Source organism: Pyrgilauda ruficollis, unplaced genomic scaffold (assembly GCF_017590135.1).
Source record: "Pyrgilauda ruficollis isolate IOZ18807 unplaced genomic scaffold, ASM1759013v1 scaffold27, whole genome shotgun sequence".
Lineage (NCBI taxonomy): Eukaryota > Metazoa > Chordata > Aves > Passeriformes > Passeridae > Pyrgilauda > Pyrgilauda ruficollis.
In genome coordinates, this window is record NW_024524044.1 from 8,719,797 (window position 1) to 8,737,201 (window position 17,405).

General features: G+C 42.9%; 1 protein-coding gene across 5 annotated transcripts in view; it reads right to left on the minus strand.

Annotated features, from left to right (window-relative positions):
- The window catches only part of TRABD (TraB domain containing), a 30,751-nt gene extending 15,520 nt beyond the window's left edge, over positions 1 to 15,231 (minus strand). The window contains exons 1-3 of one of the 5 annotated variants that reach the window (XM_041471517.1): positions 15,138 to 15,231; positions 4,795 to 4,864; positions 2,551 to 2,629 (exon numbers count right to left, since the gene is read on the minus strand). In XM_041471517.1, the coding sequence (XP_041327451.1) occupies positions 2,551 to 2,629; positions 4,795 to 4,818 (103 nt within the window). In that variant the 5' untranslated portion in view covers positions 4,819 to 4,864; positions 15,138 to 15,231. Of the gene's footprint in view, positions 1 to 52; positions 2,630 to 4,794; positions 4,865 to 8,377; positions 8,429 to 12,606; positions 12,660 to 15,137 lie in introns of those variants that run through there. The other 4 variants (XM_041471519.1, XM_041471518.1, XM_041471521.1 and 1 more) reach the window with 4 other exon arrangements.
- Between the last annotated feature and the right edge of the window lie 2,174 nt (positions 15,232 to 17,405).

A 17,405-nucleotide genomic window follows, 5' to 3' on the forward strand; every position in this document is an offset into this window, starting at 1 on the left:
CTAAACAGCAGAGCAGAGCTAAAAGGCCATTGATTTACCACTGTAATCTTACATTCAATTCTGAAGCTACATCATTGAGAGTGCCATCACTGGAGAGGCTGCCTCCAAGCATGGGTCTCAGTCCAGGTTTCCTACCCTGTGGACACTGGGACAGGTTGTCCACGCAGTTCAGTAAGGGAAAGAGAGAAGCTGTGTGGCAGGTGAGGTGGACAGAGAAGCAAAGAATACTTAGAAAAAGTATACACTAAATTAGAGAAAAAGAAAAAAAAAGCATTTTTTAAATTTTAAACCCAAAGTGTTCAGTTTTGGGATTCTTATCTACATAAACAATAGCAACACATGGACACTGGTGTGAATATGATGGCAAAGTCACCTCCACATATTGGCACATACAGGATACCTACAGTACCGACCATAGCCTTTTCTGTGATTAACACACCAGGGATCAGTACACAAAGGAAAATTAAACCTCAAGAGGTATTTAGGTCAGGAATCCAATCATTCTTCCCTAGCTCAACAACTATTTAAGATCAAAATGGTACAAAGTGAGTTTACTCCTCTATGTCAAGCTTGCTGTATGGAAAACAGGAGGATCTATCAGCTCTGTCACAGACGCTCATTGCCAGGTAGTCTCATCGACTGAGATAGAGAAGCTTTAACTCTACATCAATGGGAAATTAAAGTTGCTTTGAATGAGTCATCCTAAAGCTGTAACGCATCTTAGGAAAAAAAAGTATCAAGCAGGAAAGCAGAGTTTTGTTTCCAACCAACTCTCTTTCTCTGGCAAGCTGCTGCACAAGTTAGCAGAGGTCTCAAGTGGTCTCCAGAAGCCTGGAATAGGATCATAAGCCCAGGGGAACAAAAAAAAAAAGATTAGTGAACAGTTTGTAGGCAGGATGTCAAAGATGCAGATAAATTACAGCCTCCTACCACACATTCATTTTATGAATCTGGTTTAACTGTGTGGCTCTGGCCCCAGCTGTGTCCCACAAATACTAATCTTGTAAGACTTTATGTAAAAAAAAAACCAAAAAAACCCCAAACCAAAACCAACCAAACAAAAACTCCACCAAATTAGAAGAAAACCAACCAAACAGAAGAGAAAACCCAACAAAAAAAACCGAAAAGCAACCCTTCAACATCCTTCTTTGCATTTGAGCAACCTGCTACTTCATGGTCAATACCCAAGAACATGGTGTGCTGCAATCAGTACTGTCTGAACTACGACAATGTTGCTGCCAGAACAGTTGGTGATGCTGAGGAGGAGGTAAGCAAAACATGAGTGAAAAAGGAAGTAGAGGTAAGGCTGTTGCATTTGTAGCACTCTCAGTCACATAATTATAAAAGCAGCCATAGCAGATGAACAAAAACCCACCTAAGCAAATATCCCACCCCTCACTATGGTCAAAAGTAAATACCTAATGGAGAACATAATACATGGGGAAGTGTGTGTAATACCTGTCTCAAATACTTTCCTAGCCTAAAGCCATTTATGATTCAGATTCCCCCGCTGAAAGTGGTTTCTACATATTTGGTAACCCTTAAAGGGTGTTAATTTCTATTTATTTTTCAAGCTTTCACCTCACACATACACTCAGTACTGGACTGAATAATGTCTCACATGAAGAAAAAATGTGGTAGTGGTACAGCACCAGATGTTTTAAATTAAGATCACAATTAAGGAAAACATTCTCAGGAGCAGCTACAGTTTTTATTGAACCAACTTCTATATCTGGAGAAAGAAGCAACATAAAAAATTAATCTGCTTCAAGTCTGCATACACCTCCCATAGCTTTAGTCAAGACTCTGTTTGCTCCCATGAAAGCTGAGATCCCTAGGAATTATTCAGCAGTGTTACTATTACACACTAATTTGCCCTAAGGTGCTTCAGAGCCTATTACTTGCCAGAAAGCACAATCGGCATGTTCCTATTGTTATAAATGAGCACTGGATACATTATATCATAACAGTTTATCAATATAGATAAAGCAAATCCTAAGAAGCCTTTGTTTTTTCCTCTTGAGAAAGAAATGCCTGTCATTATCTGATCTTACCAATAACAGGTAAGAAAAGATACTCTTCCTGGGCTTCACAAGACAGTTTTGGCTGGAATACTTCTATTGCCACATCCTGCAGGCTTGCCAAAACATTATCATGCTAGCACGGGCAAAGCTTTTCACTTGGGACAACTCATCGCCATCATATCACTAGATGCCAGACTGTCAAAGCAAACATATACTCATGCATTACTGGCATAGAAAGCAATAGCTAAGCTTAAAACAATAGCTGAGTGTATCTATTAAGTCTAAAAATATTTACTTTTAAAAGTATGGGATCAGCAAACTGACAATCTATGTCATTGCTCTTTCTAAATTTGATTTACACAACTGGGCCTTGAAACAAATCAAGAACAGATTGAATCAGCTATGACTTCATCAGCATCTCCTTTTTTTGCCAACAGCCCTGTCCTTTTTAGGTAAGGAAAAGGCAAGGACATTTAAATACCCCTTCCAGTATGATACACCCTCCCCAGTCCAACCAGAAACATACAGATATTCTGTGATATACTTGACGTTTCCTTTGGGCCATCTTCTGGTGCATCAGAGGACGACATTGGATCTGCAGCAGCCTGTATGAAACAAATTCAGAAAGAGGCTGGGAATTATAATGAAATGTTTCAATACATCTTTCCTTTTGTGAGTTTACTCAATTTGAACCTACCAATAATATTCAAGCAAGGAAGTAATTTAAGCAGTGCCACAGTTCAAAACATCTGTGATTTTACAACTATTTTTCCTAGCTGCCTGAGTATGAGAAAGTACATCTTGAAAACTGACTACTTCATGCCTATTTTAAGAGATAATATTTATACCTGACACAGAGTTTAAAATAAACGGGATTCCAGATAAAAAGAAACAAATTTATCTCTAACACTACTACAGTACTACAGCACTTTGTGTTGAAAACTAAAATGTGCACTGATTATTTTACACCATTTGACTCAACTATCAGTCAGCATTAGTCTGTCAGGAGTCTGACGAAGTTAATCAGTACTCACAAGACTAAGCACATCCATTCTAGAAGAGTCAGGCCAAGTATTTGTTGGAATAAGGCAATTACACAATATGCACATCAAATCTTAAAAAGTTCATGTGCATGTTGACATTATACATATAAAAAATCAAAAGATACAAGGCATCTGCAGAGTTTTGCTCTCTAAAGGAACAGCAGGCAATTGAAAAGATTCACAAAGACTGACTCTTCGATATTATCCCTAGAAGTATATGATACAGGTCTTTGGCTAACAAAAACCTTTCTTATTTTTAATTAAACAGCAAGTTTTAAAACCTGTGCATAAAATTTAAATAATTCCAGTCATTCAGCCAATGTCATTCAAGCCAGAGAGGCAGAGTTAGTGCAGAAAAGGCTCAGGAGTAAGGGAAAGCTAAATTATAAATTACCTTTAGGTAACTACCTTAATTCAAAGTTTAATCAGGATGATTACTGGAAGAATTTGGAATTTCTGAACAACAGTAAGTCAAAAAGTTAGAGATGGGATGAGAACCCATCATCATTTAAGTACTTTCCAAAGGAAAGACAATATTAATGAGTCAGCAAGCAGGCAGACAACCTCCCCTGATGGATGCCAGCTTTTTAGCTAAAATGATTGGTTTATGCACTTTGTACTTAACCTGGTAAGGTTTAAAGCAAGGCTGTATAAAGCACACCCAAATGTTAAGAGCTTTCTATAAGAGTAATTATTTTCTTCTTGCATTCCATTATGCCAAACAGGAATTTTGAGAAAATAAATCCTGATTGTCTTACCGTGGCCCCACTGAAAGCAAGGAAAAATTTATTACACATTTCATGGACTAAACTCAAAAAGTACAACAGCTTTACAGTGCAAAGTTTAAAACAGTCACAGCAACACATCATCCTTTCACTACAAAGCAGAAGTCTGTTCATTGACAACTGCAAACTGCAATTACACTGCAAATTGCAATTACATGCACAAATCTAATTTAACACCAGCTCAGCTTTTGATCACAACATATGGCTTGACTACTGCTTGCATACGTTGAGTCTAGTCACAACAATATTTTGGAAAAATTTATCCATCTGTAACATATGGAATTAATCCTATCACTTATGCTGGCTTTGTCATCACAACATCACAACACTGCAATGAGCACAGCACTAAACCACCACATTAGCAATCTGTTGTTCTTTCTTTTTATTAACAGGACAAAAGAACTGACTTCTTATACTTCATAGGATAAAAACTTCCTGAGCTTCACCTATTACACCAGAAAAAGGTTTAGAGATACGTGGATAAGAAAGAAGAAGAAAAGGAACAGAAAGGATAGAAAAAGCATCTCAATTTAATATGGCAAGGAACTTCAGCCATGTACAATGAGATATATATTATACAATCATTGATTATACAATGATTATATAATCAGGTTCTGTAATTTACTCACAAAACCTTTTTCCTCCTAAAGGTTTAATCTCATAGGTTAGGCAATTTTATGCAATTCCTCACATGCAAGTAGAATAATAGAAAATACCCATTTTAGCTTTTGCAAGTGGAAGGAAAGAGAACCAGAAAAGAACCTAAATGTATCAAGAAAACTAGCACTCAGCTCTCCATCCCCATTTTAAAAGGGGTCTCACACCAGCATTATCAGTCCTAAGACTTTGCAGAACTTGCCCAAAAATAAGTGGAAGAACCTGGCTGATTCAGTCTTGACCTTCCCTGCGATTGTACTGAGATACAAATTTCATCTTCCCTACCTCAGGCTGTTGCTCCTCTTGCATTCCAGAAGTGTAGGCTTATTTTCACCAATCACCAATCACACAAGAACTGCAAGAAGTAAAAAGAAATGGGAGGGAATTAAAAATTATTGCCATAAACCAGAATATTTGCTCAAGAACTGTCCAGGGAAAAAAAAAAAAACAAAACAAGAAAAAGATGTGTCTCTACAGTCTCTAATAAAGGCTGAAGTAATAAAAGCAGCAAACTGAAGAGGCACAAATGTCACCTCTTCAACTCTACTGCCATTCAGAGAACCAGAAAAACCAACAGCAACTCCCCCAGCGGTAGGTAAAACCAGCCTGTTTCAGTATGGTTCTTGAGGTGGCTCAAGCCAGAGGACAGTTTCTGCAACAGCAGAAATCTTGCTCAACTTATTCAGTAGTTCTGTGCAGTTCATATCAACTACATCAAGACAGTTTTCAGGCAGATTTTAGGAATCATCTCTATTTCTAGTACTTTACTGCTGCACAGAACAGGAGACCAGTCACAGTCTTCATATTCAACTATAGTAATACATGTTGTTTTATCTGCATCATGTGACCACATATATTTATAAATATGCCAGGGTTAGGTCAGCTAGTTTCTGTGTGACAAACCCGTGAAACTAGGTTTTCAAACCCTTACTGAATGGTTTCTATGTTTTATTTAACGACAGGGATAAAGGAATCTTAAAAGTCCAAAGTTCTTCCTGACACTGACAGAGTACTGTGATTTGACTTGGGTGGTACTCTGAGGTGATTACATGAGACAATGAATGGACTAGTGCTCATTCTGCTTATTCTCACTGCCATCCCACTAATACTGAAGCACTCAAAGAAAGTGATGCTTCTCTACTACAGCATTTTGGGCTACCCCCATTTGAGCTATTTCACAGTACATGTGATCAGTGTTTTATTTAATTAAATAAAGAGAGAGCAATCCTGAACAACTTATTCATCGAATATGTTTGCAGTCCCGCTCTGAGGAGTAGACAGACAAGTCTGGCTCCTGCCCTATGGTCATATGAGGCTGGAGAAAAGCTGGCTGTCATTTGGGTGACCGCATACTTCAGCACACAAATGTGATGGCAATGGCAAGCCTCCCTCTTCCCCAAATACAAAAGTCTCCTGCAGTCGAATCAGTGCTCTGCATTCTGGTTTCTAGAAAGCCATTTTGCTTTCTAGCTTTGCTTAAAATACATTTCTTTAAAAGAGCATTTGCCTGGGCAGGTGAGTGTAATTCTGTTCACTGGCACATCTTCCACCATGCTGCAGGGATCTCAGAAATTTGTGTCTTCTCACTGTCCACTGCTCATGGTCAGCCAGCAAACCTGAGATCACAGCTGTAGGCTGGGCAAGAAAAAAGTAGAGTGGCTTCTTCACGTTCTCTAGAGCAAAATTCCCTTGAAACCCAACAGATTCCCACAGCTTGAGCAGGAACAGCTACAGACACAACTCCTGAGCTGTGAGGCAAATACCTCATTAAAACAAAAAAATACACACTGCAACACAGTCCAAGAGGTTCATTAAAACAAACTATTCAAAAATATGCAAGAAGTCTGCACAGGCAACATAAGCACTCCAGTGGTTGTGCTACAAGGCACAATTGTAAAACCAGGACCTTCCTGCCTACATGGTGACGTAGGCAGTAAACTACACTGGAAAGCAGGCTCAGTTTCAAAAAAACACCACTTTTTTCCCCCCACTCTACCAAGACATTTTTAGTTCAGATGATTAAACAGCTGCAGGAAGAACTTCAGCACCAAAACTTGAGGAACAGCATGAAGCGGAGACGCTGAAACCAGCTCTGAGAAAATACTTCAACTACAGCATCACTCAGTGTGTACCAATACTCTGATGCTCAGCTCTGGGCTTGGTTCTCAATTGGTTTGTGTGCAAAACACCACAGTGTTTTTCTGTCAGTGAATTAGCTGGCCCTAAATACAACCTAAACTTCTAAGCTTGATTAAGGTCTGCTGGCATTTGAAAATATGTCTCTTATCTACAGACTACTCTTCAAACTAATGAAGTGCAAGTTTCATTTTAAAAATAGACTCCTATACAGCACTACATGGTATTTTTTCCCACCAAGTGACATTTTAGAAAACGTCATCCCATTCTCACTACTAGCTAAATTATATGTCTGATACTGGTGGGGGTGGGGGAGAGAACTTCTTTGACTTTTACTCAAGCTAACTAGCACGGGTATGCACTTCCTTTCACCATGTCCAATAGCAAGAAAAGGAGCCAATTCAGATAAAATTCTGGCATCATCTGAACAATTTACATACATGCATTTCAAAATTTATTGGAGTTTAATTTTCCAACCTGTGTTCTGGGCTTTTTTTTTAATTTTTTTTTTTTTAAGTTTACTTTCCTAAAGAAATTACACAAGGTAACAAGGCATCTTATTTGTTTGTGCTTTTTCACCCATAGGTGAATTTTCAACTATTTTGGCAAGCAGGGAAGAGTCTCACAGTCATTTAGAGGTGCAACACACAGCACTGCCCCTCCAGGAGAAACAGATCACTGAAGGTTAGACGAAGTGCTTGTGAAAAAGAGGCAGTCCACAGAACTTGCCAGGGAACAGAAGGAAATTCAATCCCAAACTGAAAAGCCACAGGCAAAAAAAAAACCCTGTTCAATTATTTACAGTGTTCCATAATATGTATTACTGCAATATCTCATAACCTCAAGTTCTACTTACCATGAGATTTGGCATGAACATGTGAAACCAATCAAATTCCCCATCTCCAGCTACTTCAAAAGCCTGTAAGAGCCCCTTGTGAGATATACCATATACTGAAAATCTCAGACATGACAGTGCACTTCTTTCAGATGCACTGGGAGATGCAGCTTTTAGGCACTCATAAAGATCAGAGATTAGGAAGTATTTCTGTTCTCGTATCTGCCAGGAGACTGTCTTAATCAGGGACTCATACTCCTGATTCAAGTACTACCAAGAAAATTCCTGGAGCTAGAAGAAACAAAGACGGGTGATTGATGATTGAATCTCCACCTCAAACACCTTTTTTCCAGGCATATGGAATTCTTGTGCTTATTGCATCTTTGTTAGTCCAAGGGGACCTGCCTTTCACTGGGCCATTAAAAACTGTTGTTTATACATACATATGTGAAAAAATGAAGCCCTTTTGCCAACTCTTAAAATACCTAGGCAACCAAACAGGAATTTTTAAGACCACTAAATAAACTGCAAACCTAGAATTTAGCCATTACTCATCTCTATTGATAGGCACATATTTCCTCTCAAGCTCTTCTTGTTCCTACAGCACACACAGGACAGTCATTGCTACTGAGAAAAGTACTGCCAAAGAGGGGCTGTATTTTTCCTATGCACATGGGCATTATTCTCTTTCCCCCAAAATAGCAAGTTCAGAAAGGAACACACAGAAAGGTTCAACATCTTCTAGCAACGCTTACTTACCCTGCACAGACACTGGCAAACCAGAGGCAGAAAGAACCCCCTGCCATGCTATTTCACATCAGCCCTCCAGTTTTCCGAATATAAACCAGCTTCAGCAGCACTTTGCACAAAATCTTCTTGTGAACTCATTTTTCATACCTGATAGCCTTAGTCAGCCAAAGTGTTTCGGTTCCAGCTTCATATTTAGGCATCTGAAACTCTCTCAGCTTGCAGTCTCAAGAACACAAGAGGTACTTGCACTCACAAATCACAGCTTCCAGCAAGGTAAGTTAAAGAAAAAAAGGCCCTTTCCTGTTTCATTTCAGTGAGATAGTTCAGTGAGAAAATTCAAACACCACACAGAAAATTCATTACAGTATCCTCCTGCAGTAGGGCTAAACTTGTTCCTTTAACGTCTTGTCTAAATTTGCTTCCTCCAGACAGTGATTCAACTGAATCGATAAAAAAGCTCTCAAAAAACCTCTCATGCTCCTACCCATAAAACAACATAGTCAGCTACTTTTTAACAAGATTTTTATTGGATGTTGTCCTCCTTCTGAGCTATACAGAAATTCAGAAGCAGCACTTTGTTTCCTCAACATGTTGACACTGCAAGAGGGAAATAAAAGTTGTCCATAGTCTTATAATTGCTCTGTATTTTCCATGTGCTGCACACACACCAGCATAGCTAGTAAAGAAACTAGGAAAGGAGTCACCAAACTACAGCTTGTTCCACCTTTTATTGAAAGGAACAGGAAAAATTTCTGTGTTGGATCCCCTCAACAAACAAATCTAAATGTATCTATCAGTGCTTTTGATAGCTACAGTATTCACTAACATTGCAGAAGGTACTCACATCTCTTGTGTTAATCAAACTGTTAATCTCAAAGTGTTGATCCTGTAGCCTCTGAGATAGGATTGTACGTTCGTTCCTGTTTACAAGTAAGTAACTGAGGTATATGAATGCTTAAATACATCTACAAATCTGACCTCTGATAGCTAAACAAGTAGTTAGAAGGCTCATGAAACTTTCAAAGCATTTCAATTTTGCAATCTGAATTTTCCTTTCTTTTTAATCATTGGTCCTTCTAGGATCCTCACGCACCCCACAGGACAGCACTTCCTCCTAGTAACGAGGCACCGCCACCCATCCTTGGTCCTCTAAAGCTGCTGTGGGAAAGATAAGAGATAGGCTGAGTACTGAATTTGAGAGCAAGCTGTCAAACAATAAGGTGGGAGTCCTCCACTGAGAATATAGCACAACTCACACAGGTCATGCTACAACTAAGCCAAAACTGTCCTGAACTGGACATAAACCACAGGCAAACACAAAAAGACTATGTCACAAACAGATTCATGTGCGAGCCCCCTAACACCAGTATCCCTGGCCAGAACACAGCTTCCATCAGCTTGGCATGAGATGCAGCAATAGAAATCTACCTGCATCTATGTGCATCAGGAGTGCTGTGTTCCTTTCATCCTCTAAACCTGCAGTTCCACTAGCAATGGATATTTGATTTAGCCTGTATATATTTGAATTAGCTGGTATAGCCTGTACACTTTACATTAATATTATGTGCTGCATAAAGACATCTCATTTGAATACTGCTACTGTTTAACAGGATCACTTATTTTGTATAAACAGAAGAGGCATATCAGTACTTCAGAAGATACAGACCAAACTTTTCTCCCATTGACAAACTGTTGCACTCTTTACTTACTGTCTGAAATACCTAATAAAGCACCTTCCATGCTTAACATTTAACCTACTAAGAAGGCAAAACCAAAATAACAGATACCCTCTTTAAGTCTCAGCACCATACTCTGCAACATAAACACAGAATTTAAGATTGATGAGGCTTTTTCCATACTTATGCACAGAAATCTCACCAATGTTTATAATCATCAGCTCCAAATGGTGTCTACTCTGTTGATAGCCTGTTCATACTCAGAAGGATACATCCATGGAGACCTGTCTAGCAATTAATGTAACAGCCACAAATTCAGAAATTGGAATGTATTTCAAAATTATCACCAAGGTGACCTACTCCACATATTGCATGTTATCTCTTTGACACAAACCCACGCCTTTGAAAGTCAACTGAGCAACTGGTTTTGTAATCACAGATGGTTGTAGAGCATGGCTCTGGTTTCTCACTGCTCAGAAGTTCACAAATTTCAAAATGCATATTTTTACCCTCTGAGTATCAATGAGGTTTTCCTGCAAAACGAACTGTGCAGACATATGTAGCCTAAACTCGGGTACCTGCACACTAGAGTCAACGTCCATTTGCATGCTTTGGTAGTTAAAACATAAAAGTCAAAGACAACTACATTAATTTTGCTTGAAAGGAAGTGCTGAAACACGAGAATATGTGGTCTGGGACACTGAAAACATGTTTATCACTGAAAGACAAGAAGGCATTCTCATATGCTCTGTGGTTTTGCAAGTTATTGCTAATCACACTGACTGAGGCTACTTGACAAAATGAGTAAGTATGAGGTGTACCAGGATGCTAATGCACTGCATTGCAGATTTATGAACAAACATTAGCCCAAATCTTTACTCTTTTAAGAGGTTGCAGAGGTTATAAATATACAGCTAAATTTAGAAACATGGGACAGAAAGACCACAGTGATGTGGCTCAAGTCTGGACAGGCACTCAGAAACTGACAGTTTTTTAGAACCTAACATCTATTCAAGTCACTTTCCTATTGCATTCCAATGTGAATTATGTCAATTCAGCAAAGATCTAGAACCAAAATAATTTCATTAGACTTTCCTGTATCCAGCAGCTTGGAGTCAGATATCAGCACCTCTCCCTCCAGGCCACATAAAGCTATGAACAAAGTGATACTTCTGGTTTTGGAAAATCCTCTGCAAAACACTCCCAAGCAGAAGGGAAATAGCACAGCTGCTGCATGTGCATGGAGTTCTACAAGAAGTTGCTCTTCCACTCTGTTCATCACTTACAAGCAGCAAGAAAAGGAAACAAGTGAAGAAGTTCTGTGATGCCAATGGCTGTCTGCTGAAATATACAGAAGCTGCATCTCAAAAGTACCAGCAGACACATTCACTTTTGTTAAAAACACTTGGAAACACAATCCTTATGACGGTAAAATTGGGATTTCAGAGGACAAAATAATTTTGCCCAACTGCCAAGCACATTACTTATCAGTAGAGTTCTTCCTGTCCTTTTCATCCTACTCTCCAAACACTATCTGTGAACAAGGTGATGTACTCTTTCAAAATCCTTAGGTGAACACAAAGTTGAAAACAGTTACATGACATGGGCCCATCTTCTGGCCAAAAATAAAGAAATACAGTTCTGCTGTAGCAGAGAACTGAAGAAAAACTACTCAGAGACAAAGCTCCAGGGTAGCAAATTCCAGCCTGCAGTTGCAGAAGCCCCATGATAACACTAACAACTCGGTACTGTAGACACATAGGAAAGCTCTTCTATTTCCAAGTCCATCCAGCTATTGCACCACTCATTTAACCTGTAAAGGACTCTGCACCTAACCAATTCAGAATATTCACAGAATTCATAGAATGACTAGGTTGGAAGAGACATTAAAGATCATTGAGTCCAACCCATGCCCAACATCTCAACTAAACCATGGCACTGAGTGCCACATCCAGTCTTTTTTCAAACACATGCAGGAATGGTGACTCCACCACCTCCCTGGGCAGGCCATTCCAGTACTTTATCACTCTTTCCATGAAAAACTTTTTCCTATTATCCAACCTACATTTCCCTTGACACAGCTTGAGACTGTGTCCTCTTATTCTGTCAGTTGCTGCCTGGTGGAAGAGACCGACCCCCACCTGACCACAACCATCTTTCAGGGAGTTGTAGAGAGTGATAAGGTCACCTCTGAGTCTCCTTTTCTCCAGGCTAAACACCCCCAGCTCCCTCAGCCGTTCCTCACAGGGTTTGTGTTCCAAGCCCCTCACCAGCCTTGTTGCCTCCTCTGGACGCTCAAGCATCTCAAAGTCCTTCCCGAAGTGAGGGGCCAGAACTGGACACAGCACTCAAGGTGCTGCCTCACCAGAGCTGAGTACAGGGGAAGAATGACCTCCTTCTTTACAGGCTACACTGTAACTGGCTGTCTTGCTGTCCTTCTGAAGGACAGCCACCAGTTAACATGCAAGACATGCATCCTAGCAAGGCAAGACCAGCATCTCCAGATGCAGCATGCAGTGATTGAACACTTTCTTCAATTTCACCAGCAGTCATGGTGTTGTTCAGCCGTGGTGTAGGCTCTTGCTCCCTCTCAAAAGCGTGCACACCCTTCCTGAGATAGACAGACTTCTCAACATAAGAGCAGGACATTGCACTATCAATAGAGACAGAGTTATTTAGCAGACAGCCTGAAGGGCTTACCCACTGGAAAACACCCCCGGAGCTCCAGCGCAGTGCTTTATATGCAGGGTCATCAGGACATTTACATTCTTGCATGTGGACATGCTAAGATCCTGCATCCCTCAGTGATTTCAATCAAAACTGCAAAGCAGGTCAACTAAAGGCAAAGAAAGAGGCAGGAGTAGAAAAGAGCTCCTCTACTTTTTTTAAAAATTATTATTATTAGTATAAAAAGAAGTGTTGAGAAAGAGAACCTGTTATTGAGTGCATGCACGTTTTCATACAAATCTATAAACTGTGGTTAATACCAAAGTTATGTTCCCTTGAGTCCTTTTTTTAGAAAGGGAAAAAAAGAGTTTTCACTACAAAAGTTTTAAGCTCAAATACAGAACTGCAGCATTAACTAACATGTTCAAACCACCATCTGAATGGCCCTTTAAAAAAGCATTCAATAACTAAAGGTCTGATCTCAGATTCAAGTCACATAGGTATTTGCAAATATGTTTCTAATCTAGTAACAACTATCACCAAGAGAATATATTGGTCAGATTTTGTACCGAATCATCTATGAAAGACAGCCAGTGTCCTGTCTCCTGACAGGACAAGGAGAGCTACGGAATCCTTCTTTCCTGCTGGCACTGGCTGGCAAAGCACACGCTGTGATATCACTTCAGACAGACAGAGTTACACACCACTCCCATTAAATCTGGAGCACACTTATCTCTGGCCTGCTCTCATTTCTACATTTTGAAAGACTGCCCCAAATCTCTCTCTGCACTTTTCCTGAATAGCAAATAAGGAAAAAGAAGATGCTTTCCAAAAAGTATTCTTTTTAAAAAAGCACTCGTATGACTCTCCCACAAATAGACGGCAATACCACGTGGTTCATTCACAGTTGTGGTGGCAGCAGCAGCAGTGTTTCATCATTTTTACCATATGGAAGAAAGAATATACTGAAAAATCAATCTAACTCTTCTACTACCAAGCTACACAATATCCAAGTCTACAGTTAAGGTGCCAGAGTGTCAGACACTGTGAGGACTGAAATTTACAATAAGCAGCCTAAAATTGAAATTTATAATACAACAGTCAATTCAAGTTACTGAATCTTGAAAGTCTACTGCCACAGACAGCAGGGCACAAACCAGTGCCACAGCCAGAACCCAGATTTTTCAGTTAATAAACTCATTTAGCTTAGGATAATTAAATGGATAAGTTTTTCCCCTACTGTGTAAGGTCTATACCCTACTAAAATACAGATGAGAAACCACTCCTGGAATCTGTTTGGTTTGGGTTTTTAAATTTTTTTTTTGCTTTACTCTGTTAGCTTTCTAAGAAGAAATACCTCCACGAATGAGGTGGACAGTAGTTGCACAGATACACAACTCTACAAAATGGAGAAGTGTCATTCCAGACACCCTGGGTATTTTTTTCAATTAGTATTGTCACCACCACATTTGTGAAACAGCATCTAAGCTGTAAAAGACCATCCCGTTCTCTCACTTTTCCAACCCACCAGTTGCAACTTTCTCCAAAGTTTTACCAAAGAAAAATACTCCCTTCCTTCCTGAAAGCTAGCAAAAATAAACACCTCTCTTATATTGACATCTGCATCAGTACATGTATTTTCCTCAAGAGAAAAGCCCAGGCTATGCCTGTGACAAAAGTTATGTTCAAGAGCTAGGTTAATTTAAACTGTTTTCAGAGGTGAATTCAGAAAAAGCCACAACTGTTTAGAGACCAAAAAAAAAAAAGAAGAAAAACTGTGAGTCTCGGCTTTTCCGCAGCTCCCCACCAGAACCAAACAAATCCCACGCTCTTATCACCAACCACCTGGATGAGGAGCGTTGTGCCACGTCCGTGAACCCAAACCAGTGAACAGCCATAACGAAGGAGCTGAAGACACGTGGGCCCAGGACCCTACAAACGGCCCCAAGAGTCGTATTTTCCCACCAGTTTCCAGCCCAGCCGCAGTTCCCCGGCCGGCAGGGCAGGGCAGGGCAGCGCGGGCCTTCTCGCGGGACGCCCCCGGCAGGCGGCGGGCACCGGCCGCCCGGCCTCCTCCTGCCCCGCGAGCGGGCCCGATCGCCTCAGCCCGCCCGCTACGAGACGGGGCTCGCCCGCCGCCGCGAGGCCGCCCCCGCCGGAGAGACCCCTCAGCCCCGCCGCCTGCGGGGTCACCGGCGGGGCAGCGCCGGACCAGCCCCGGCTGCAACTCTCTCGCCAGGCCCGGGGAGCGCTTCCAGCAACGGGAGCGAGCAGGGCCGCCGCGCCCCGGCCACCTGCCTGCCCAAGCGGGCGCTGCCCGGCAGCGCCTCCGGGCCGACACCCGGAGGGGCAGGGCCGGGTGCGTGCCAAGGGCGAGCAGCGAGGGGACACGGCCGCGCCGCTCGTAGCCCCCTCCCCTCCTGCGGGGCACCGGCAGAACCGCGGCACCCTCCATCCGCTTCCCCTTGCACGCACCGCCACGACCTCGGTCGGCCCCAGCACGGCCCCGCCGCCCCCCGGCCCGGAGGGACGCGGCAGCGCGGCCACCCCCCGTCCCCGCTGACCTGCCGTGCTGGTCGATGGGAGCGGCGGAGCCGCCGCTAGCCAGGGCGCTGCGGGCGGAGCGGGCGCGGGGCGCGTTAGCCGGACAACGTGCTGCACGAGTCAGCGCGGGGCGGGACCGCCGCGGGGCACCCTGGGCACTGTAGTCCTCTTCCGCTCCCGGTTGCGTGGCAGCGGGCGGCAGCGGACTACAGCTCCCAGCCCACGGGGCGCGCCGGGCCCACCCGCCGCCGGCCCCTCCTCCTCCTCCTCTCGCCCCGCGTGGCTCCTCCACCGGCGGCCGCTCTGCTGCGGCCCGGAGCCGCGCGGTCCCGTGTCCGGGCCGGGTCCAGCGGCCGCTCGGATCTGTGCCGGCGGAAGGGCCGCCAGGGGCTATCGGGATTTCTGCGGCAGCCCCGGAGCGGAGCGTGCGGGGGTGCCATGAGCGGTTTCCAGGCGCCTTCAGCTTCCGTGGGGGGCGGGGGCCCTTCTGGCAGGGAACTGAGCCACGTCTTGAGGCCGCGTCTGTCTGTGCTGGTGAAGCAACTCTGCCGCCACGGCGACCGCTCCCGGCGAGCCCGGCTTGGTGCAGGAGACCCGCTTGGCACCGACCTGCGAGGCTGGACGGGGAGCCAGCAGCGCTGCCCGGGTGTCCGTGCCTGCCGTGGCTGCTGGGACACGCGTGGCCGTCCTTGGGAGCCGGCTGGAAATGCGTACAGGTGTAAGGAGTAAGAGAGAACCCTTAGGGGTGGGACTGCACCGGGTATCCATGTGAAAACACGCCGTGGGTCTAATGAAGACTGAAATCGCAGGGATATCACACTCCAAACGACATAATTTCTGAATTTATCCATTACTTCCTCGATGTGCAGCCCTGCTTGCCACTGCTGTTCTGGCCCTTTGCTTTCTCTCTTGCAGGGGGCCTCTCCTGCTGGAAAAACGTTAAATGTTTCACCCAGAAAACATGAAAAATCTGTATTGCACCACCTCTCTAAGTACAAGGGGCATTTGGTGATACTCCAGATTACTAGGCTGACACATACAAGTATTTCACCGGTCAAGAAAATACTTGTTTTCAGAAAGATGTGTCAAGAGTTGATTATAACAACTGGTTGTGTCCTGGAATTGTCTCTTACCCTTTTCCTGCTTCTCTGTTCTGTTTCTGGTAAGTCACAGTTCAGTGACAGTATGGCTTAAAACACCCATTTAGTCTGAGCACACATTTATTGTCCAAATGCAGTTTCATTTGAACAGATGTGAAGGTTTATTTTCTAATTTTTTTCTTACTTCACATCCTGGGTTAGTTTAGGATTAGGCTGAGCTTTGCAAGTATGTGGTATGTGGAAATCAAGTCCAGACATGTTGAGACAGTTGGGAGTTTTACTTCCTGTTTCAACTTGCTATAAAAGCACATAGCAGGCATTTCACGTGTGAATGATCAAAACACACTGACTCAAACAAGGTGCAAGCTACACAGAGCTTCAATTCTGAGGAAGAGCCATCCAGTGTCTGACATAAAAGGAAGAAAATTTCACATTGGGCATTTTAATCTAGTGCTGTAGATGTTTGTTTTTTTGGGTTTTTTTCCCCACAACTGGTGAGTGAAGGCCACCAAGAAACATGGGACACTCTACTAGATCAGAACAAGTTGATTGATGCTTTTGACGAGTGTGCCCAATGGCTTTACTGGCATCCAAGGACATTGGCCCTTTGAGTAGTGGAATTTCTAGATGCAGCTGCTCCCCCTGACCACAGCTGCTTGCTTCTGAGTCTGCTACTAATCCCACCTTTCCAATCATCAGCCTTGCCCAGCCACAAGCTTTCCATGATGCCGGATCCACCCTGTGCCCTGTGAACATTGGCTAAGCAGCACAAGAGGCCCTTATGCTCAGCAGCCTGAATATCAAGTTGCAGTAGCGTCCCTTACACAGCTGATCACAGATTTTATCCTCAGATTTGCTCAACTATCAGTGTGTGCCAGGCTTTTACTCAAGCCCCAGCTATTTGCAGTGTCATGTGTTTGGTTCAAGCTGATACTGATACTGAGTGACAGTTCAGTATTTTTTTGACTGCAGCTCCTCCTACTACACCACCAATGGTGTTTTTTTCAAACTCTGTGAACCCCTTGACAAACTACAGGTCTGTCCCCAAGCTTCCCACTGCTTCAGATGCAAAAGCTCAATGGTTTTTTTGGTCAGAGCATGGGAGCACTGCCTTAGCCTGCAGGAAATACCTCATCTGATCTGATCTGATTGACAAGCCCTGTGCTTTTGGGAATACTGTGAACCTTG